The 24,886-nt window shown below is 36.9% G+C and overlaps 1 protein-coding gene across 1 annotated transcript in view; it reads right to left on the bottom strand.

Annotated features, from left to right (window-relative positions):
- LOC110450478 (proteasome activator complex subunit 4A-like) overlaps positions 1-24,886 on the bottom strand; it is a 42,843-nt gene that overhangs the window by 5,738 nt on the left and 12,219 nt on the right. The window contains exons 12-41 of the mRNA XM_021498031.1: positions 23,729-23,915; positions 23,287-23,376; positions 22,848-22,912; positions 22,497-22,641; positions 22,010-22,108; positions 21,447-21,519; positions 20,159-20,226; positions 19,546-19,761; positions 18,806-18,960; positions 18,442-18,534; positions 18,258-18,316; positions 17,072-17,134; positions 16,692-16,747; positions 16,090-16,188; positions 15,533-15,595; positions 15,165-15,260; positions 14,578-14,703; positions 13,052-13,243; positions 11,646-11,782; positions 10,038-10,091; positions 9,626-9,755; positions 8,682-8,923; positions 7,737-7,932; positions 7,246-7,410; positions 5,912-6,016; positions 2,949-3,040; positions 2,628-2,759; positions 1,807-1,961; positions 1,141-1,251; positions 566-648 (exon numbers count right to left, since the gene is read on the bottom strand). Of these exons, the coding sequence (XP_021353706.1) occupies positions 566-648; positions 1,141-1,251; positions 1,807-1,961; positions 2,628-2,759; positions 2,949-3,040; positions 5,912-6,016; positions 7,246-7,410; positions 7,737-7,932; positions 8,682-8,923; positions 9,626-9,755; positions 10,038-10,091; positions 11,646-11,782; positions 13,052-13,243; positions 14,578-14,703; positions 15,165-15,260; positions 15,533-15,595; positions 16,090-16,188; positions 16,692-16,747; positions 17,072-17,134; positions 18,258-18,316; positions 18,442-18,534; positions 18,806-18,960; positions 19,546-19,761; positions 20,159-20,226; positions 21,447-21,519; positions 22,010-22,108; positions 22,497-22,641; positions 22,848-22,912; positions 23,287-23,376; positions 23,729-23,915 (3,547 nt within the window). The remainder of the gene's footprint in view (positions 1-565; positions 649-1,140; positions 1,252-1,806; positions 1,962-2,627; positions 2,760-2,948; positions 3,041-5,911; positions 6,017-7,245; positions 7,411-7,736; positions 7,933-8,681; positions 8,924-9,625; positions 9,756-10,037; positions 10,092-11,645; positions 11,783-13,051; positions 13,244-14,577; positions 14,704-15,164; positions 15,261-15,532; positions 15,596-16,089; positions 16,189-16,691; positions 16,748-17,071; positions 17,135-18,257; positions 18,317-18,441; positions 18,535-18,805; positions 18,961-19,545; positions 19,762-20,158; positions 20,227-21,446; positions 21,520-22,009; positions 22,109-22,496; positions 22,642-22,847; positions 22,913-23,286; positions 23,377-23,728; positions 23,916-24,886) is intronic.

Here is a 24,886-nt window from a genome sequence, read left to right on the forward strand (position 1 = left end):
TATCTTATATGCAGCTCTTGAATCGCTCAAGGGTTTGCTCTAGATATCTACATGTATACTGTCTTGAATCGCTCAAGAACTTTCACTAGATATTTACATTTGGCCTGTCTTGAATCGCTCAAGAGTTGTGTGGCCTACTTAAAATATATTGCTGAGAATATATTTTTTGTTTTTCCTTGTGGCCTCTTTCTTTGCTTAGGAGGCTACCTCGTCAGTACACGTTTGTTTTTGTAGTATTGTATATAGTTAGCTTATTGTGTTGAGTGAGTAGCCCCTGATACGCCAAAGTATAAGTTTGTATTTTCTTTTATCTTGATATCTGCCTCATTTAAATATCTCAAATTGTAATAAACAGGTAAACTGTTGTTTCATCATTTTTGTTGTGTATAAAGCATATTTTGTTTCAAATATTCATACCAGGTATTTAAAAACCTCAGTTTTATGTTTGTGAAAAGCATGATTAATTAATTATACAAGAAGTAAACTGAAATTCTTAACAATGGCTTATTATTTTGAATTTAAAAAAACACTGGTTTAAAATTGTATAACAGCATAAAAATCTTACAATTGGTAGAAGTTGAAAGAACTCTGGCGGTGCAGATGTGAAGTTCATCAGTAAACTCAGGCTGTTTAACACCCATTTCATCACTGTAAAAAATATAATAGATTATACTTAAAACATCAGTGTTTTGTTAAGATACTTTAAACATAAATATTTCAGATAGCACTCACCGGATTTACAATGCCTCAAAGAGGATGAAATATATTTGTTTGTGTTGTCGCTATGGGAACTCACCAGATTTACAAAGGCAGTTTTCGTTTAAACGGTCAAACCGGTCGGACCACTGTTGTTCGTTTATTAAATAAGGTCGGACCTAGAAATCTAATGCTGCTTTCAGGCGAGCCTTGACAAAGCCTTGCAAGGCCTGCATAAACATTTGCAGGTCCCCCAGGACTTGTACCCGAAATTGTTATATCTATAAACAGTCCAACCAGTTGTTCCGCATAAATGAACGGCCCCAAAGCCTCACAAAGGCTGAAATATATTTGTTTGTGTCATCGCTATGGGAACTCACCAGATTTACAAAGTCTCACAGAGGATGAAATAGATTTGTTTGTGTCGTCGCTATGGGAACTCACCAGATTTACAAAGTCTCACAGAAGCTTTTCTCTCCTGATCCTCCTCACTCTCCTCAACATCCATAAGCTCCTCCCCTTTACCTAACACATGATTAGCTCCGCCCCCGTTCTCTGAAAAATACAAATGAAAAAGTCAAAACCTTACCTTTAAAGTGGAAATGTTTACAAATCTAAACATCCCGTAAGTTGCATAGCTAAAGTGGTGTTTTGACTGGTTCAATGATTCTAATCAAATACAAGAACATCCTTTTTATATCTTTGAGTAATTATGACAACGGAAAAGGAAAACATTTGTCGCAGAGTTTTTCATTAAATATCAGATACAAAATTCTGTAATTCAACAAATGAAAGGATTTTTAAAAAACATCGTTTTTGAATATGATTTATATTTCTGTGAAATCCCTAATTTCCCTGGGGCTTACAATTTCGTCGATTTTGTAGGTGATCTTCATCCACGAATTCATAGGTTAAAGCAGCGACTATAAGTTTAACATACAGCAATTCTCTGTTTGTGTGGGTTGCTTGTAATCCATAATTTAACGTACCCACGAAATGGTATTTTGGCTGGAAACCATGAAATTCGGGTCCCACAAAAATATCTGACTTCACAGTACTTAGTGATTACTTTTTACTATATACAACTTAATACAACCCAGTAGCACTTACTAGCATTTCCCTCTGTAGCTGTCTCATCCAACACAATGTGCTTAAGTCCCTCGATCTGTGGCAAGATAATCTTCATAAAATCCTTGCGCTTCGGTGATGAGGTCACACTATTTGGACTCATGTGGTAGTCGTATAAGAATATACTGGACAGGATACTGAAACCGTCAAAAAGTTGTCAAATCGAAACCCAATTAAAAATGTATGCTATCTTACTGTGACATGGATGCTTGAGGTTGTATGTTACTTTACTGTGACATGTAGACTTAAGGATGTATGCTACTTTACTGTGACATGGAGACTTAAGGATGTATGCTACTTTACTTTGATATTGAGACTTAAGGATGTATGTTACCTTACTGCGGCATATAAACTTAAAGATGTATGTTACCTTACTGCGGCATAGAGACTTAAGGATGTTTGTTACCTTACTGCAGCATAGAGACTTAAGGATGTTTGTTACCTTACTGCGGCATATAGACTTAAAGATGTATGTTACCTTACTGCTGCATAGAGACTTAAGGATGTTTGCTACCTTACTTTGACATGAAGACTTAAGGATGTATGCTACTTTACTGTGACATGGAGACTTAAGGGTGTATGCTATCTTACTATGATGTAGAGACTTAAGGATGTATGCTACCTTACTGTGACATGGAGACTTAAGGATGTATGCTACTTTACTGTGACATGGAGACTTAAGGATGTATGCTACCTTACTGTTACATAGAGACTTAAGGGTATATGCTACCTCACTGTGACATGAATCTCAATTCCAAATGTCACACAAAGACACAGAAAACATCAAAATGTGTGATACCTACCTTCCGATTCTGTCTCGTACGTTTTTGTACGGGTGAGAAAGGTGCGGCATGAGGTAGTCAAGGAGTCTGTGTAATAGCTTTGACACCCTCCATTCCTGCTGACTCAGCGCACTCTGTATCCCATACAGCCGACTATCACAAAACAATAATGTCAAACAAAATTGACTTGAAGATAAAACTTATTACAATTGCACGTTGAAACTTCTATTTCTTACCAGACTTAATTTAACTTAAGAAATCATGGGAAAATCCATTTTAAAGTCTAGGACTCAAATACTGAAAATGTTTTTCACCTCATGTGAACAAAAGTGTTGTCCATACCTGGAGTCTCCAAAGGAACCTCCCTCTCCACTCAGAGGGTTTTCCATGACTAGTTCAAAGTACCAATGTAGTTTTCTGGGGTCCCTGCTTTCCTGTAAACAGTCAAAACTTACTCAACTGAAGAGTGAGAGACAAAATATGTGAATACCTTCTTTTGATACATTTTTTTTAATAAACCTTAGGCTTACAGTTTGCTATTCTTTGTAATATTAGTATTGTCTGAGGTATTTTCTTCAAAACTCCATTATGCTTATTGTCTGTATAAATGAATAGTTTTTTGTTTGTTTGTTTGTGTTTTACATCCTATAAACAGGTATGGTCATCAATGAATGGCTTATAAGCACTCATGCAATCTGCAAAATCCTGTTATATTCTGTGAATTTGGAGAGAAAATCAAGACCACTTTCAGAAATTCCGATGCTATATATAAACAAGAGGCCCAAGGGCCTTAGCAGTCACCTGAGTTATATCATAGGTACTGGTAGCTTTATTTTATTGTTTAGATGTGATGTGGAAATCAGCATGTAAACTAAGTGAAATACAATACTTGTCATGTCATCAAAGGATAAGAATTTTAAAATATTTGTAAATGTTCCCTTTGGGGCCCCGCTCTAACCCCTGGGGATGGGGCAGGAATTCCAAGTTTACAATGTGATACCGTCATCCACCAAAGATGATTCTGACCAAGTAAAAATAATTTCCAACAGAAAATTGTCAAAATATACCCAAAAGTGTTGTTTCCCTATATAAACTATAGTAAACTTTACCCCCTCCCCAAGGGAGAACGGATAGCTCGGGGGTCCTGAAATTTACAATTTAAATAAAGCCCCTGATGATCTTTCCATCCATGCAGAGAAAATGACTGTAATACCTCTGAGTCTGGAGAAGAAGATTTTTGAAATATTGGTTAATTTTCCCTTTTGGGCCCCGCCCTGGCCCCTAGGGTTTGGGTAGGAATCCCAATTTTACAATTTGGTAGCCTCATCTACCAAGGATGATTCTGACCAAGTTTTAAAAAATTCCATCCACTGGTTCTTGAGAAGAAGTTGATAATGTAAAAAGTTTACGCACGACGGACGACGACGGACGGAAAGTGATTGGAATAGGTCACTTGAGCAAAGCTCAGGTGACCTAAAAATAATAATGTAGTTTTACTACAAATCGACAGAATTTGGAATATATAAATTAGGCAATCCAAAGTCCCCACATGGTTTACCAGTACCTTCAAAATTTACAAAATTTAAAACCCCACGAAAATTAGTGATTTCACAGTATGGCTGATATGCATATTTACGTTCCAGTGAAGTTGCTTAAAGCAATGTTTCCAAATTACCGCTCGTACAGGTATTCCAAATTACCCCTCGTACAGGTATTAACGGCAGTTGTTACACTCATATATGAACCAAACAGATCCTTTTTCATCAGTTAATACTGCCATAATAACCATTTTTTTCCAGCATGACTATAGCTTTGATACACCATTTCCATAAAGAAAACTATAACTTGCAGACTTTCATGATAAACAAGAGGTCCATTGAACCTGTATCGCCCACCTGGTTTTATATTTAAGTCATTACAACTGAATGCATTATTACATCTTTATATGAAATTTCCTCAAATCCAGACAAGATCTATGTTCTTACCCAACTGGGACCACAATATCTGACTTTCAACTAATCAGGGGCCTCCATTGAGTTGCCATGTTAACAGATTTTGAAATAAGTAATATTTCATATTACAGGGTGTAATTAGACAATACTTTAATTTTCATTCAACTGTAAGCTTTTATAAACCTAGAAACCAATTTTTAACAATTTATAAAAACTACACCATAGAATATGATAATCTAGCTGTACCATTTCTTAGGACCGCAGGGGTCAAATCAACCTCATTCAATTAAGAAATGTTTGCAGGCAATAAGGGGATATTAGCGACTTAAAGCAAAATATTAGATAATTTTCCTCTTTTGGGCCCGGTCTTCCTAGCCCAAGGGGTCGAACCAGTTTCAGAGCAAATTTGGTTGAAATCTTCCCCGGCATTTAGGAGGAGATGCGTTTTAAAGCAAATACAGCTAAGTTCTCCTTCAGGGCCCCGCCCCCCTGGCCTCAGGGGTCAAACCAACCTCATTTATTTAAGAAATGATTGCCCTTCCCTAGTGATACTTCTGACTTAATTTGGTTGAAATCCTCTCCGGCATTTAGGAGGAGATGCATTTTAAAGCAAATATAGCTAAGTTCCCCTTCAGGGCCCCGCCCCCATGCCCTCAGGGGTCGAACCAACCTCATTTATTTAAGAAATGATTGCCCATCCCTACTGATGCTTCAGACTAAATTTGGTTGAAATCCTCTTTGGCATTTGGAGGAGATAGGGTTTTAAAGAAAAAGTTGTCGACGGATGCGACGACAGATGCTGCGCCCAGGCAAAAGCTCACTTGCACTTCGGGCAGGTGAGCTAATAATAAGGATGAAATGAAAGAAACATAATCAGCAACTTTTTTTTTAATTTGAAATTTCAGCGGGGCTAGACCGGGATTCAAACCCTGGTCTTCAGAATGGTGTACTATCGCTCTCACAGATTGAGCTACCTAGGCAATGGAAGTGTCCTGGTGCTACTGTTATATCCATCGCTCTAACAGATTGAGCTACCTAGGCAATGGAAGTGTCCTGGTGCTACTGTTATATCCATCGCTCTAACAGATTGAGCTACCTAGGCAATGGAAGTGTCCTGGTGCTACTGTTATATCCATCGCTCTAACAGATTGAGCTACCTAGGCAATGGAAGTGTCCTGGTGCTACTGTTATATCCATCGCTCTAACAGATTGAGCTACCTAGGCAATGGAAGTGTCCTTGTGCTACTGTTTTATCCAAACGGAAGTGAAGAGGAGATAACTGTATAGAGAACAAACCACGGCTCAGTGGGACAGGGATCTTTAAACCAACCGATCTTTTCATCAATGACCTACCGATATGACGGTGAAGAATGTTCCCCAATCCTCTAGAGTTTCCACCGTCATGTTGTTCAGTGCCTTTTTCAGTAGAGGTGTTGTCCACTTCCACAGGGATTCAACCTAGAGAAACCAATGGAAAAAGTGAGATATATTTATACTCTTTCTTAAGGCGCTGTATTCTGGGAAATTTTCGCCCTTACATGGTAAAATCCCAATATTAAATTGGCCCTTCACATTTAATTACATTTCACATAGATATGATGTTGCTTACAAATGTTCACTATAACGATAAATTTGCTCTCATTACGGAGGGCAAAAAGGCGAACAATTAAACTGTAGGGCCTGTGTTAGAACTGTACCTTATGGTAGGGCCAGTGTTAGAACGGTACCTTATTGTAGGACCAGTGTTAGAACTGTACCTTATGGTAGGGCCAGTGTTAGAACTGTACCTTATTGTAGGGCCAGTATTAGAACTGAACCTTATTGTAGGGCCAGTATTAGAACAGTACCTTATGGTAGGGCCAGTGTTAGAACTGTACCTTATTGAAGGGCCTGTGTTAGAACTTAACCTTATCATAGGGCCTGTGTTAGAACTGTACCTTATGGTAGGGCCAGTATTAGAACTGTACCTTATTGGAGGGCCTGTGTTAGAACTGTACCTTATCGAAGGGCCTGTGTTAGAACTGTACCTTATCATAGGTCCTGTGTTAGAACTGTTCCTTATGGTAGGGCCTGTGTTAGAACTGTACCTTGTCGTAGGGCCTGTGTTAGAACTGTACCTTATCATAGGGCCAGGGTTAGAACTGTACCTTATCATAGGGCCAGTGTTCGAACTGAACCTTATCACAGGGCCAGTGTTAGAACTGTACCTTATTGTAGGGCCAGTGTTAGAACTGTACCTTATTGTAAGGCCAGTATTAGAACGGTACCTTATGGTAGGGCCAGTGTTAGACCTGTCCCTTATTGAAGGGCCTGTGTTAGAACTTAAACTTATCATAGGGCCTGTGTTAGAACTGTACCTTATCGTAGGGCCTGTGTTAGAACTGTACCTTATGGTAGGGCCTGTGTTAGAACTGTACCTTATTATAGGGCCAGGGTTAGAACTGTACCTTATCATAGGGCCAGTGTTAGAACTCTACCTTATGGTAGGGCCTGTGTTAGAACTGTACCTTGTCGTAGGGCCTGTGTTAGAACTGTACCTTATCATAGGGCCTGTGTTAGACCTGTACCTTATGGTAGGGCCTGTGTTAGAACTGTACCTTATGGTAGGGCCAGTATTAGAACTGTACCTTATTGAAGGGCCTGTGTTAGAACTGTACCTTATCGAAGGGCCTGTGTTAGAACTGTACCTTATCGAAGGGCCAGTGTTTTGACCCACGTAGGATCCCTGACAACATCTCCATCGCACACCTTTGGCTGCTGTCATGTTTATCATGACTAGTGTCACTGATAAGACGTTCTATATTCGGCTTGAGAAGTTCCAGGAAAGTGTCACCAAAGTTACGATGCAAGCCCTGAAATAACACATGAAATATATGCTACATTACAAAACAACAACTACTAGGGTGATTATTCAAAGTTAATTCCCAATACCTACAGACCTCGATATCGCATTTAATTTTTTTTTTTTTCATTTTAAGAACACTTTTCAATTAAAACCCTACATATAAAAATAAAATTTGGATTTGATTTGATTGTTAAGAAATATAATGCAAAAAATATTTGCAGAATTTAATACTAATGTTCTGTATATGTAACTTTATCACATCTTTGTTAAAGCCCTGTTTCAAACAACAAAGATTCAGGCTGTCCAATTTGTGGACTGGAGCTTTTATTGTACCTTAAATAAAGTCATGGTCTTGGTACGGAATTTGTCTTTCCTTTTGTGTTCCTCTAATGCTAGGAATTCTATCAACTTCTCTACAAACTCAGCATTCATCAAGTTTTCGTACAATGGAGCTTCCTCTTTCAGCAGTTCCCCCAATGTTCTCTCTAGTTTTGGCTGTTCTGAGGTAGGAGCGTAGGTCTTCATCGTTCTAGAAAATCAAGTACCACTTATAGTATTTTGCTTTTTTCTTTCTTTTTTGTTTGTTTTGTTTTTGTTAACAGAAACTTCCAAAAATATCAAATATTTAAATTTTTTAAGTATGTTCCTTTAAATGTCATGTGGAAAACATGATATTAAGTGAAGTGTGATGTTAAAAGAAACATGATATTAAGTGAAGTGTGATATTAAGAGAAATATGATATTAAGAGAATTGTGATATAAAGGAAAGTAATACATATTTTATGTCTGGGACGATGGAAATGGAACTTAATTTCTATATATTTGTAAAACTTAAGAAAAAGTCCCGAACCTCTATCATGTTCAGGCCTATAAATAAAACGTCTTGTATAACATCCAAAAATTATATCCAAAAAAAGTGCTGACAACTTTTGACAGTTCAAATCTTCCGGCATAAACAAGTTTTAGAAAGTGATCAAATGTTTCCTTATTTTCCTATCAATCAGCTGTCTGCTATGAACAGCTTCACATGTAGACTTCTGTAGTCAATGTTGGAACCTGATTCTAAAAAAAACCTTCAAATTCTCATTTCCAGGCCATGACTTATCCTTGGCACTCATGATGTTCAGAGAAAGGCCAATTCTAGATCACTTAAACCATAGTGTGCTTAAAAATCAGATAACAAAGCCTCATTTCAGATGAGTAAAAACTAACTGATGGTATCAGCATTACAGCAATGTTAATTGCTACCTCTCTTAAAAACCAGCAGTTTCAGCTTACTTCGGCCAATTGTAGTAGCCCCAGTGTGTTTTCTCCACGAAAGTGGAGCTTTCCCATTGTTCTTTTGTAAGAGGTAGTTTGTCATTGTCGTAACAGATCCAATGATTATCCTCTCGGTCTCCCGGCCGAAAGTCACCACCAGATGGAGCTGTTGTACCAGACACTTTGAATGGATCAAATACCTGAGGCTTGTGTCTTCTCTTCTGCTGTTTCAGGACTGCAGAAATCGAGCTAAGTGACAGCTGTGTGTTATATAAATGGGGGCAAGATTATGTTAACAAAAGTGATTTCTTCACCAGTGAAGAGTGATAAAAATTTATGAAGCACAACAGAAAAAAAATTGAGGACATTTTGAGAAAATTTGATTAATAAAATTATTATTTTATCTTTTATTTTGTAAAAAAGAAAATACTGTTTTGACTCATTTTTTTTTTTTTTTTAAACCTTACAATCAAAATAACAACATATTGCTGTGGTTTTGAAACTCATTACTGGAAGAAATGACCCAAGTCTTTGAGAAATTGAAAATAAGATTTTGTTAGATTTTGCATTACTCCTAAATTTCAATCAGCACTAAAAATACAACATTGTTAGTGAAATTAATTAATTTGTCAATGACTGATCATGGCATTTTCACTGTTATATGAATCTTAACTTATTCACCCCTGAAAACACAATTAAACTCTTCCAATTCAAAGGTTGGAATAGTCCATCTTTGAATTTCAGGGGTGCATGAGTTTAGCAAGTACCACTTCAGACAAATCTGCTATCGAAATACTCAAATAAAAAGACTCCAATGTCATCAGTGCACTAATCTTTTAGTCAACACATACAGAAACAAGAAACTACACTAAATCAAAGCTGATCAGAATGATACAACCTTTTATCATTTTATATTCAACACCTCCCCCCTCCCGCTCTTCATATTAAGGGTTAAAGATTACCTTTCTGACGTAGAGAGAGTCGTGTATCATGCCCTTGGTATAGAGTCTGACAGCACACGCTGGCAATAGGATGTCGTGTCTAAGCAGGAGACACGTCAGCTCCATACCCAGCTGGGCGAACTTCCACATCCTTCAGGTTACAAACCAAATAAATGTAAAATTGAACAAATAATGAATGAACTTCAGAGAAACAAAATAATATAGAAATCAAGTTTCTTTTTTTAATGTAGAGCAAGCATACTACTTGGACCATTTTCATTAACTTCAGGTGATTAATTTAAAATAGCTCTTCTGACCAATTTGTTAATAATATTTCTTTTTTCCATGCAATGGCTTTATCAGCAAAATCAAAAAGAAATTATAGTAACTTGACATTGACTACAAGTTAAAACATGAATGAAGACAGACTTACAAGTTTCCATTTTCTACTAGATTCACAAGGTCAGCTACCAGCTTTAAGTACAATCTGAAAGGACAAGTTCCACGTAATCAATTAGATCTGGTCTCCTGTCATAGGAACCATAAACCTTTAGAAATTCCTTTGCTAAGTAGGTAGCTATTCAGTTCATGGAAAAAATAAGCTACAATGATATGCCTTGTTTTAAGTTAGAAATAATTGGCGATTTCATACATTTTGACTTAACAAAATCAAAAATAGGCAGTTTTCAGTATTACCAAATTCAAAGTTTCAGTATTACCAATTTCAAAAAATGGATTCTACCAGTGAAGGGCGAAATTGACACTGCGTGAAAAATGGATTCTACCAGTATTGGGCGAAATTAACACAGCGCAAAAAATGGATTCTACCAGTATTGGGCCAAATTTACACTGAGTGAAAAATGGATTCTACCAGTGAAGGGCGAAATTGACATTGCGCGAAAAATGGATTCTACCAGTGAAGGGCGAAATTACCCCTGCGCAAAAAATGGATTCTCCCAGTGAAGGGCAAAATTAACCCTGCGCAAAATATGGATTCTACCAGTGAAGGGCGAAATTGACACCGCGTGAAAAATGGATTCTACCAGTATTGGGCGAAATCAACACTGCGTGAAAATGGATTCTACCAGTAACAGGCCAAATTAACACTGTGTGAAAACATGGATTCTACCAGTAACGTGCGAAATTAACACTGCGCAAAAAATGGATTCTACCAGTATTGGGCGAAATCAACACTGCGTGAAAATGGATTCTACCAGTAACAGGCCAAATTAACACTGTGTGAAAAAATGGATTCTACCAGTAACGTGCGAAATTAACACTGCGCAAAAAATGGATTCTACCAGTATTGGGCGAAATTTACACTGAGTGAAAAATGGATTCTACCAGTGAAGGGCGTAATTAACCCTGCGCAAAAAATGGATTCTACCAGTGAAGGGCGAAATTACCCCTGCGCAAAAAATGGATTCTCCCAGTGAAGGGCAAAATTAACCCTGCGCAAAATATGGATTCTACCAGTGAAGGGCGAAATTGACATTGCGCGAAAAATGGATTCTACCAGTGAAGGGCGAACTTACCACCGCGCAAAAATTGGATTCTACCAGTAACGTGCGAAATTAACACTGCGCAAAAAATGGATTCTCCCAGTATTGGGCGAAATTAACACTGCATGAAAAATGGATTCTACCAGTATTGGGCGAAATTAACACAGCGCAAAAAATGGATTCTACCAGTATTGGGCGAAATTAACACTGCGCAAAAAATGGATTCTACCAGTATTGGGCGAAATTTACACTGAGTGAAAAATGGATTCTACCAGTGAAGGGCGAAATTAACCCTGCGCAAAAAATGGATTCTACCAGTGAAGGGCAAAATTAACCCTGCGCAAAATATGGATTCTACCAGTGAAGGGCGAAATTGACACTGCGCGAAAAATGGATTCTACCAGTGAAGGGCGAAATTGACATTGCGCGAAAAATGGATTCTACCAGTGAAGGGTGAAATTAACACTGCGTGAAAAAATGGATTCTACCAGTGAAGGGCGAAATATACAGTATTATTATGGTAGAACACCAATACACACGCTTTGTCCTTGTTGCTTGTTTCCTCCTCTCGGAGTCGGGCAGCTTCCAATTCCTTACTAGTCATGGCAGGAAATGAACAGTGGGGTTTGCCTGTGTCAAACAAGGCTTGTGCTGCTGTGATGGCCGACGACGTTGTCTAAAACACGCACAGAAATCATTAAGTATCTTAAAATGGCAAAACCTAACACACATCATTGTTTGGGAAGACTGAAAATGTCTCGACTCATTTGTAACAAATGTCAATAGTTTAGTGACACACATACTTCCTAACTCTCCCTATTTTGGAGGGAGACTCCCGATTTTGACTACTATGGAGACACTCTCCCTTTGACAAGTTTCCTCAGAGACTTACTTTGACTTATAAGGAGACACTCTCCATGTTTCCTCAGAGACTTACTTTGACTACTATGGAGACACTCTCCCTTTGACAAGTTTCCTCAGAGACTTACTTTGACTTATAAGGAGACACTCTCCATGTTTCCTCAGAGACTTACTTTGACTACTATGGAGACACTCTCCCTTTGACAAGTTTCCTCAGAGACTTACTTTGACTTATAAGGAGACACTCTCCATGTTTCCTCAGAGACTTACTTTGACTACTATGGAGACACTCTCCCTTTGACAAGTTTCCTCAGAGACTTACTTTGACTACTATGGAGACACTCTCCATGTTTCCTCAGAGACTTACTTTGACTACTATGGAGACACTCTCCCTTTGACAAGTTTCCTCAGAGACTTACTTTGACTTATAAGGAGACACTCTCCATGTTTCCTCAGAGACTTACTTTGACTACTATGGAGACACTCTCCCTTTGACAAGTTTCCTCAGAGACTTACTTTGACTTATAAGGAGACACTCTCCATGTTTCCTCAGAGACTTACTTTGACTACTATGGAGACACTCTCCCTTTGACAAGTTTCCTCAGAGACTTACTTTGACTTATAAGGAGACACTCTCCATGTTTCCTCAGAGACTTACTTTGACTACTATGGAGACACTCTCCCTTTGACAAGTTTCCTCAGAGACTTACTTTGACTTATAAGGAGACACTCTCCATGTTTCCTCAGAGACTTACTTTGACTACTATGGAGACACTCTCCCTTTGACAAGTTTCCTCAGAGACTTACTTTGACTTATAAGGAGACACTCTCCATGTTTCCTCAGAGACTTACTTTGACTACTATGGAGACACTCTCCCTTTGACAAGTTTCCTCAGAGACTTACTTTGACTTATAAGGAGACACTCTCCATGTTTCCTCAGAGACTTACTTTGACTACTATTGAGACACTCTCCATGTTTCCTCAGAGACTTACTTTGACTACTATTGGGACACTCTCCATGTTTCTTCAGAGACTTACTTTGCCTTATAGGGAGACACTCTCCATGTTTCCTCAGAGACTTACTTTGACTACTATGGAGACACTCTCCATGTTCTTGACGACCTTGTTGATGATGTCGTCAATGACCTTGAGGATGGAGGGTTTCTCAGAGTGTTGTGCCTGTGTGATGGCTGGCCATACTTCTCCTAATACAGACCAGTTACACTTGGTAGCTATGTTCTTCTTGCCGGAGCCAAGCAGAGTAAACAATGTCCCCTAAAACAAAATTGTCCTCTTTGTCATCTGATACAACATATTCTATAAGGCTTTATTTTCCACCAAAACTGTGAAATCACTCATTAATCAATTAATGTTTTCAATTTCATTGATTTCGTTGGTCATCTTCATCCACGAAATTATAGTTCCACAAAGTTTGATATAAAGCAATTTCTCCGTTTGAGTAGGTACTTGTAATCTACAAAGTCATGTTCCCACGAAATAGTGTTTTGTCGGGAAACCACGAAATTTGGGTCCATCGAAAATATCTGATTTCACAGTAATTAATATCTCATTTTGATTCAGACAATTCATCTCTTGTTTAAATGTGTTAAACATCGTTAATGTCCCCCTGGTAAAATACAAGCCACTTCCTACCGACTTGGCTAGGGAGAAATTCTCTTTAGCTCATTGGGTAGAGTGTAAGACTAGTAAACCAGAGGTCCCAGGTTCGACTCCTAGTGGAGGCATTGAACAAATAATGACCTCTGTTACATTGGTGCATACGTAGGGACCAGGGTAATATTGACAAATATACTCAGCGATACTTTCACAAGAATCGCTATGACCCCTGGAAAAACTCGGGACAAGTTCTATCTTGGAGGGGGAGTATGTCACCCTGGTAAAATACTAGCCGCTTCCTACTTAACTTGGCTAGGGAGAATTTCTCTTTAGCTCATTCAGTAGAGCGTAAGACTAATAAACCAGAGGTCCCGGGTTTGACTCCTGGCAGAGGAGTTGAAAAAATAATGACCTCTGTTACATTAAGATATTGATAGAAGCCTGATTTGAATCATGTTAATCCATCCATAAAGAACATTGTACAATAAATATAGGAAAAGTTTAGTCCTGGAGCAGGTGATTCTAGTACAGACAACAGGCTATCACTGTAGGCACCATGTTTGTTGTTAATCTAAATGAGACATTTGATCAAAATCATTCTAGTCTATTCTACCAAGCTACATGACTGATGGGAAGGCTAGAGGTGAAGGACTGGCATTCTTCCTGGAGGAATGTAGTATTCTAGTCTACCCAGCCAAATAAATAGATACCATAGTGGGAAGTTTATGAATGCAGGGCTGGTGTTTTTCCATGAGGCATAAAGTATTCTAGTTTACCCAGCCTTGAGATTAGATAAAATTACAGGAAGTTTACAAATGAACGACTGGATTTCCTCCCGGAGGAATGTAGTGTTCAAGTCTACCCAGCCATACAATGGTGGGAAGTTTACAAGTGTAAAATGTTTTGAGCATTTTTCAGTTTTTCCATTCAACAATAACATGTACAAGCCTATGAATACTATAGACATGCCTAATGATGAACAGCTGACTTACTTTAAACACATGCTCCGGAGTGTTGCTGTCTGTCAGGTTTTTGACGATAGCTGGGACTGTACAGCGGTAAGAATAATGTAAATTATGAAAGCCTAGAAATAGCACGCCTTGGGCCGTCTTTCTCACCTGAAAACGCAAACACAGGATGATAAACATAATATATTGGTCATTATTTAGGCTGTGATTTAGACTTTATCATGCTGTTGTGATGAATCATCTAAACCTTGTGACTGTGACGAATATTTCCTTGTATACAGTATTGTAATCATTTAGAAAATTCACATAATATATGGGACATTTTATCATGTTTCTTTTCACATTTTTCGTATTAAACGACTGTTCAAACAGTCATCATATAACAGTTACTTAAAAGTTTAATCAATCTGAGAAAGTAACACTATTACTGGGTAGTTGTATTTACATGTTCTTTTTCACAATTTTCTTCAAGATAATATCAACAATAAAAATTAAAATTCAAGCCTTTAGCATTATGCTAATGAACAGTTAATCAACCTGAAAAAAACACGCATTGACCTCAGCAAAAGGCTATAATTGTATAAGTGTGTTGAGTAAATACTGCGACATACATCACTGTAACGGCTGACAGACAAGCTCAGGAGATCGAAAAGCATGGTCTTGTGTCGCTCTGTGAAAAGGCGTCTACAGCCGTTCAACATGCGAAGCTGTAACAAAGGTCAATAAGGTCAATTTCTTATTTCAGCAACACAAACCTGGTGTCGATATATGTTGTATGTCTTCTTAAAATTCTTCAAATTTTTAGCGAAAATGATACACTATTCTAAAATTTAAATTGAAGATATAGATAACTTTTCATGAAACAATATGAAACTATATAGAAACTTTGTATAAGCAAACTACTGAAAAATTAAAACATCTGCAAATCTGATACGGTTTATTTGTGTCTAACAGTCAGAACAAAAGATCTGTGACCTACCTCCTGCTGTAGTTGTACTCGGTCTACAAGTATGGCTCGTATATGGCGCTTCTTAGCCCTCATCTGTAATAAAGAAGTTGTTTTAGCGGACTCAAATTTTAGCATATCATCCAATTTTAACATTTTAGCACATCGATGAATTGGCCCACTTATGATATATGTACCTGGTATGCAATAGAGAATTATGTACAAAACTTCTGTTATCACAATCATAATTTAGCACAATACTTAAACTCATTCACCCCTGAAGACACATTTGAACTCTTCCAATTGAAAGGTTGGAATAGTTCATTATAAAATTTCAGGGGTGAATGAGTTAAAAGCACGTAAAGTGCCAAAATTACCCGTAGAATACCACTAAAATATGTCAGTGTACAGTATGATCATGTAAAATTCTCACATTTATAGTTTTGTTGTGAATTTAAATAGTTTAACAGGTCGAAATGAGGTCAGCTAAAGTAAAAGGTCTTATAAAGTAATGACAATGTTTTTACAAAAGTCTGATTTTATAAACATTATTATGTGTATTCTGTTTTCTTGTCGAACAAGAACGCTACCTGATCATCTAACGCTTGCTTCACGGCGTGGAAACTCTTCCATCGTTTATCGAAGTCATTTTTCTGGGTTCCATTGAAGAACATCACAGTTTCATATATCTGTTCGGAAAGGAAAAAGACACAGATTACACATTTGTAGACTCAAATGTTGATTCTGTTAAATACTGTGTGAAATAGAACTAACAATATACTCTAAATTCAACACTGTTTTTAAAACTTTCATAGAAAACAATCAATTTATCTTGTTACTTCACAGCAAACAGCCTCACTAATCAAACTTCATCAACAACATGTTTAAGATGATTTTTTTATTATTATGTTTCTGTTTGTGCAAACCACATAATACATTTTAAACAAAGCTATTTTTGGAGTAAAACACTTTTAAATTAACCAAATGCACACTGAAGTCCTTTTCATTTGTTAATACACTGCTTTGAAACAACCATACTGCATTGTTGTCTTGTTTCAGTTTCACGGCTATCTCTGTCCAGAATTTGTAAGAGAGTTTCCTTGACGTATATGAATATCGTGAGAGAACTTGAAGAAGTACTCTCACTTGTTGAGTAAACACTGAAGTACCCCAGATGTAGTCTCTGACCTACCTGTATCAACTTGAACAATCCCTTTGTGTCGTCTTCACATGTGGCCAGCATATGAGCTGTACAAGAAAATTCACATTATAGGATTATGGAACAGGATCGATACAGTGGGTTTTTGTATGAATATACGTAAACCAAGTTTCTAAATCATTATTTTTTTGTATTATTTTATTTTATTCATGATACCCATAGTCTTTAAAATTGGAAAAGAATATTTTAGAGAATATCACCCTTTTTTTTGGTCCTGTTTAGAGCCAAAAAGGAGTTCAATACAAATACTACTATCACAACAAAATTAATTCCCTTTCCATTCCTATGATGTGGACCGCATCAGCCAAAGGATGGGTTACTAGCTATCATGCTTACTGAAGGAATTTACTTACACAGGAGGGGGCGGACAGCATCCATCACATTCTCTCTCACATTTTGGCCATCAAATGTTATACCTGTTATGTAAAAACAAAGTCATAAAAAACACACCTCATAAACAGGAAATGAGCTTTGAAAGACAGCTGTGTTATAAAAGTTATTTCAGCACAAAATATGAAGGTTTTAGAGAATACTACAGGTAAAAATGATATTTTCATTTCAACAATAGAAGAAACCACCTTTTCTTGATCAATGGCTAATTCAAAATTAATTTTGTTGAACAGAGTCCTGTGGTTCTACATATAGCTCTGACACCTGGTTTTAATCCATTCATTTCAAATAAACAATATCTTCATCACACAGAACATATCAATGTTCTGATTTATTCTTTACACCAAATATTTCAGAGGACTATTGGCCATGTGACAGTTTAAAATCAGTCACCAAAATAAGGTATTTAATAAGCTAAAGTAAAACTGAGGTCCGACCTGCTTTAAAGTTCTAGACACTGAGAGACTTTAAATTACCAATGGTACCAATCGTTTATTGCGACCCAAACTGTTGAACCAGAGTTGTTCGTTTATGAAATAAGGTCAGACCTAGTAATCTGATGTTGTTTTCAGGCGAGCCTTGACAGAGCCTTGCAGGGCCTGCATTAACTTTTACAGGTACACCAGGATTTATACCTGAAAACATTACATTTAAAAACAGACGAACCGGATGTTCTGCATAGACGAACAGGACAGTGGTTTGAAATAATATGCAATACCTTTTAATTCAAAACCATTGATGAAACAAATTGATAAGCGGGGTGAAAGCGTTCATAAACGTGTGACAACATGGGTAAACACACGTCAGAGAGATGACGTATACTGTAAATCACTAATTTTCGTGGATTTTAATTTCATTGATGTCGTGAGTAAATCTTTATCCACAAATTCATAGGTCCACAAAGTGATTACAAGTTAGATATGAAGCTATTCTCCGTTTGAGTGGGAACTCATAATCCATGAATTCATGTAATCACGAAATGGTGTACATGTTTTGTCAGGATACCATGAAATTTGGGGCCCATGAAAAATATCTGATTTCACAGTTATACTCTTGGGTATATTCCTTTGGCCCAGGGTGTGTATATTCCTTTGGCCCAGGGTATATAATAAGATTGTTTCTATCAAGCAGTATCCCTTACATACTTACACGAGTGTTGGCCTGTTGACTGACAGTGCTGTCGCCGCAGGGAAACAGAACTCTCCACTCTACAAAAAACATCATTAAGCTCAGATTAAAACCTCTCTATGCTATAAATTACAAAATTTATTTTAAGTTGCCAATCAGATACAGTATTTAAATATTTTCTGCAAGTAATTGTGTGAACACGTACATTTCTACGACAGCATCGTCCCACATTGGTAGAACAGTCCCCGCGCCGAGCAAACACTCCAGGATAACGTTCAACCTCCTCAGCAATTCCTCCCTACAAACAAAATTACATATTTACATTTCAAATGTTCTTGCCTTATGAGAAAAATTGGAAAATTTCACACACAAATTTGTTGCCCCCTCAAAAGAAAGGGACAATTTTAACAGGGCAAAAATAACATATAAATGTAACAGTAAAGTTATAAAGAGTGATTTCAACAATGAGGGACTTTGAATAAAAGCTGACAAACACTCTTAGACCCGATGGCTGACCATGGCTGGTCCACTTTATAAAGCTGTGAGTGTGAGATATGTCCAGTCGTTACCTGTTCATTTTATTGTCTGCTGTTACAGTCCTGATGGCCTCCAGCTCTGGCTTGAGGATGGTCTGGAGAATCTCGGAGGCAAACTTCATCTCTTCATCATTAGGTACATGCCATTTCATCTGAAGGTCGTCGATGTCACCGGGCATTGCCCAGTCCTACAAACACAAAACATACAAACTTGATCAAGTTTGGATTTTGCTTGAAGGATGTATGCTATCATACTGTGATGTGGAGACTTAAGGTTGTATGCTACCTTACTGTGACATGGAGACTTAAAGGTGTATGCTACCTTACTGTGACATGGAGACTTGAGGAGATATGCTACTTTACTGTGACATGGAGACTTACTGGTGTATGCTACCATACTGTGACATGGAGACTTAAAGGTGTATGCTACCTTACTGCAACATGTAGACTTGAGGAGATATGCTACCTTAATGTTATACGAATCTCAAATAATACATATTGAAGATATTTCAGATAACAAATCATCTTAAACTGCAAATCATTTTTTCACTCCAATGTACAGTTTCAATTTGTGTAAGATTTAAATTAAGAAAGTTTCAGAAATGGCACTTTTTGATCATGTGAACTTTATAGGCTAAAAAATTACAAAAAAAAAGTTTTAAGAACTCAAATTTCACCTGTAATGTCTAAAGTAATTTTCTTTGAAGTCAAACTTCCTGAAATGATTTCAAAAACTTAAACAGAACGAAAAAAACAACCAATTTGATACCTACATTGATAGCCAGCCACTCTGTGAATGGCTTGTCGAGGGTTTCTGCCACACTTTTGTAGTCCAGTGGATAGATGAGGGTAAGAGCCCTCAATAGATAGCGTAATAACTGGCCTGCCAGTTCGTAACCCTGGATACACTTAAGGTGGAGGGTCATCTGGATGATCTCGAGTAGCTCTGCCTTGTAAGGCAAGAGTGCTGCACCATCACAACGTACCAGCTGTAAAAACAAATGGATATTAAATTTGTACTTCATTAGATACTAAACTATAAATCTAATTTCACTGAATTTAAAAAATTCATATTTTTAGTTGACAAATTCATGTTTTAAGATTTTGCTAACAGCAATTTCATAAGCTTAAAAACTAAACTAGCGCATACACATTGTGTGGAGGCAATTTGACATATGATGAAAAATTAATTTATCAGCACATAATAAGCAAATTACATGCCAGTGTAAATTTCACATTAACAAGTACATTGTATAAAGCAAGTAACTAATGGGTAATCTTATTGCTCAATCATTAAGATTGTGTGAAATTTTATTTTCTGTAATCTTGCTTTCAATAATTGTGCAAAAGTTCTGCAAATCAAAACATTTAAAAGACAAAACTTACCTGAGGTAGCATGATTAAATTCCATAAAAAGCTATCATCAAGTTGTTCTTCATTTTTGAGATCCTCATCTGAAAAGAAATTGAATTTTTCATAAGATACAAATTCAACCGTTTTTAATACCATCAAATTTATCCGCTGAAACCTGCAAAAAACATATACATAAGCGCTATTCCTGAAATATCAGGGTAACTAGATATAACTTGGAGTCGGAGTTTTATGATACCACTACGCCACTTGATTTGAAATGTTGCTGTTATGACACCGACACTAAATAATGATATAATATAAATGTACTGCCCTTGTGGTATGGAAACGATATTCTGTTTCTCAGCGATTAATCATGTTTCACGAGGGCAAGCATGCTCAATTGAGGAAAAACAAAGAATCATGTTTCCCTACTACAAGGACAATACATTTTTTTTATTATACAAAAACAAGCCATTCAGATTGATATGTCTCGCCTGTGCCCCGCTTTGACCATCAATGCACATATCAGAGAAATTAACTTAAATGCAAAAACTTAATGGTGATGGAGATGCTGACAAAGTCAACGGACCATGTAAGGTAGGCCGCATTCCAGCATTTCATGCATGGGTGAAGAGGTACTACCTAAGATGCATCTATGGTCCAAGTTTGGTTGGTCTAGCACTTATACGTTCAGTGAAACTACGATAAACGAAAAAACTTAATGTTGACACCGTCGCCGGAAAAGCAACACTTAAGTCTCGCTATAGCTATTTCGTAGCAGCAAGAACAAATATCATTCCACCTATTATCCAATGGTAAAGGTTATCAGGTTGATGCATTGCTGTTGTTGTCTCCTTCAGTTATTTGAAACTAGGTTATGTAGGCTCCAAATAAGAGAAATATGATTGGGGAAACTTGAGCATGTGAGGGCAACATGTTTTATTGCCCTGTCATGTGACCAGTATCATCCAATCAGACACGCTGTTATAAAGATGAGGTATAATAAAATATACTGATAAACAGCAAGTTGTGTGATGTCAATGTCAAAAGGGATTAATAACTTTATTTTTCACATCAATATGATCTCTGCATAAATTGGTAGATGAAAATCTTGAAATATGGACCAAGAACCTGTATTTGTGCATTGGGACCAAGGTACATCAAATTGAGGTCGTAGTGGTCTCATTTTGTAATGTTACACACCACTTGCTCATGTTGTAGTTGTATAAGAAGTATAAGATCTCCCTACAGGAACTGTTGGGCAAGATATGTAAGGTCAAGATTAATAGTCAGACGTGTGGCGTAAGGACAAATCACTTACGATTTTCCAGCAAGTTCTTCACATTCGAGCACATATGAGAAAGGAATTTCTTTTGAGTTAATTCAGGATTCACCTAGAAATAAAAAATAAATGGTAAATGTCAACAAATCTTGTTTCAATAGACACATAAAAAAACCATTACGTGACAGCACCTCTTTACGAGTAAAATGTAGACGAACAAAACATTCGTCGTGATTCTTAAGGATGAACAGTTCCCATGTGAAGACGTTAGTTTTTCAATCTCGGATCCGAGTGATTATGGTAAAATGGAATGGAATCTTTTACCTTCTAATGAATTCGAAAAAAAAAATGTGATCAAAGAGTTCTCATGTAAATATCAACACACAGGGCCTTTATTGTCGGATCAGAACTGTTATAGCTTGGTGAGTCAGGAGCTTTTAAAATATTTCATGATTAATTTTTTTATGTTTCAATGACTTTTGCACAATCTATCCTTATCATCATCATCATCATCATCCTCATCCTCATCCTCCTCATCATCATCATCCGACAATCTTTCATCATCAGATAGAGTTAAGTATGCTGACTAGTTCCTTGTATACCTTGGCTACGGCCCGACATAGATTGCCTGCAAATCTGCCTCCCACGCGACTCTCAAACACACTTCCTGTCACAAACCGGTGGATTCTGTCCAGGGCCGACTGCAAAAATCATTAAACATACAATAACATCATTTCTGTTTAAATATAAGATTCAATAAAACTTGATAAAAAGGTTGCATGGTATCAAAACATAATTAGTTATAAAATAATGGACATTTTTATTACCCTGATTTTCACTTCAGTTATATTTACAATTTTGGGGGTTACCATATTTTGACTACAAAAGCATGTTTTCAGATGTATTTATATTCTAGCATTTTTCTACATGTGTGCCAGTTACATACTCTGTTGATTAAAAATGTTGTTTTTTTCACTTATCTTTCTGTCAAAAATCATGCGTGGCAGCACTACCAGTAAATCGTAAGTAATAGAATAAGGGTTCTGCAATATTGTATGCAGGGAAACTTTCGCCCTGTTATCAACTAACCTTGAATATAGGTGTGGAGCATTGTTGTAAAACAGACACAGCCGTAGATGCTAGGCCCACCTCCAGCATGCTCTGCTCAAGGTTCAGGCGAGTTATGTCGCTGTGGACATGCTCCTGGGCACTGTTTTCTATCAGCGTGAACACCCTAAAGACAAAAAAATATTATCAATACATCGGAACATTTTTAATCCGAAATCTGATGTTGAATCCAGAAAACTTTCTTCAAGGTGCCAACATATTGTCCATCAAATCTTGCAAAATCTGCTGTCACCAATTTACTTTAATACTTTCTTACTTGGAAAAATCAGAAAAGACTGGTTTTACCATGTTTAAAATTTCCTTTCAACTTACCTGTCAAAGAACTGAAGGACGAAATCTTCAAACTGAGCAGTCGCTGAGCATAGCTCCTTTTCTTCCTGAAATTAACATAGGGTATTAGTTTAATTTTCATGACACTGTTTTGGAGCCTGCTTAAAAAAGAGGCAATATCAACTTTCTGTTAGGAACATTAGCAGTGATAATGAGGGCAAGGAACCATGGGTAATTTTTCATGTTCAAAATGTCCCAATAAAATTAAACATTTACAAAATTATATTTGACCTGTGACTGAAATGTTTTCTAAAATTTTCAGAAAAATTAAAATGATTTCTTCACATGTTCTATTAAAATCATATCCTATTTTATAGTGTGATAAAACATCGACTGACAACCCATTCAGATTTGGACATTCTTTTTAAAATGGAACAGATCAAAAGATCAAATATTTTGACTTTGAAGTACCAGAACTTACCTCGGTGAGGTCGTCCCTAACAAACACTGCCTCGGAACAATCGACTATGGGTACTAAAGTTACAAATGTTGAAATCATCTGGAAAGTTATCTGAATTAAAAAGAAAAATCGGTTAATATAATTTATATTTTTGTAAAAGGAGAGCTAAAGTTCTTTACTAGTGGAATGTACAAGATATGATTTAGTAACATCCAAAGCAATGACACAACCGGATTGATTTCATGTTCAGTTGGGAAAAATTATAATCAATTTGACAGTTTTTCAACCCTTTAAGGCTATGTACCAGAGATTTAATCCTAGACAAGTGGAAAAGGGATAAAGCATCTTGGAAACCTATATTAATTAGCATCATATACAAAAGAACTATTATCCTTAAAACACTATATGTATATTTTTCTCTCAAATGATGCATCATTTCCTTAATATTTTCTCAACCACATACCAGACATTTCTTGAAGTCATTGGGGTCGATCCCCGGGATGGAGAGATTAAGGAGCGGCAGTAGGTGGGAGCGGCCCTCTGGGTACCGCTTCCTATTGTGTAACATGGGTCGTGCCACAGCCACAATACAGGTCATACAGGCAATGAGGCGGTGGGGCTCAATCAAGTTCTCCATGGCCGGGTACATTCTGGTACAGAACAGAACAATGTATTTTAAGATATAGGTATTTTATCAAGTCTACAACTGTCAAAGCAGGTGCAAGGTAACAGGCCTCACACACTCAATAACTTAAAACCTTCTCATGTTATACAGTTTATCTACTGTGAAATCAATAATTTTCGTGGGTTTTTTAATTTCATTGATTTCGTGGGTAATCTTCATCCACAAGTTCATAGGTCTACAAAGTATTTAGAAGTTTGATATAAAGCAATTCTCCATTTGAGTGGGTACTCGTAATCCACAAATCCATGTACCCAAGAAATGGCGTTTTGTCGGGAAACCACCAAATTTGGGCCCCACGAAAATATCAGATTCCACAGTAATCTCATAAAAATCTGATAGTTTTGATAAAAATATCATCCAACAAAAGAAATTTGATACATTTAATAGAAAATATCATAAAAGTCTTAAAAGAAAGTTCATCCAACCCCATACAATTTAAATGAGGGTTACTAGACATGATTTGATTAGCATTTTCTGGGAGGGTTATTTTTCCCATTTGTTTTTAATTCTTTTGGCGCAAGGTGATATCAGCTCTTAGAATTCTGTATAAAATGGTGCATGTTTCTAACAAATGATTGTTTTTTTTTAAAGTACCAGAAAACAAACACAAATTCACTTTAAGGTAATAGGATTGTGTCAACATTTCTCAGTTGAATTTCTTAAAATTTTGTAGTTATATTGCTTTGAAGTAAAGACAAGAGATCCCAGAGGGATCTTGGCGCCCACCTTTGTACCATCTTCATTAGTTCTTTGTTAGTTCGATCTTTTCTCTTCTTTCCTCTAATCTGTTTGATCGAGTCATGTTAACAGTAAATGCACCTTGAGGTAACTTTTGATCTAAACTTAATACTGATGTGTAGGAAAGCCAACCTTCAAAGTGAGTTTGTCATTTCACATATTTACTAGTACAGTACTTAATGTGAAAGAAATAGAATC

This window comes from Mizuhopecten yessoensis, unplaced genomic scaffold (genome assembly GCF_002113885.1).
Source record: "Mizuhopecten yessoensis strain PY_sf001 unplaced genomic scaffold, ASM211388v2 scaffold5229, whole genome shotgun sequence".
In the NCBI taxonomy this organism is placed as follows: Eukaryota; Metazoa; Mollusca; class Bivalvia; order Pectinida; family Pectinidae; genus Mizuhopecten; species Mizuhopecten yessoensis.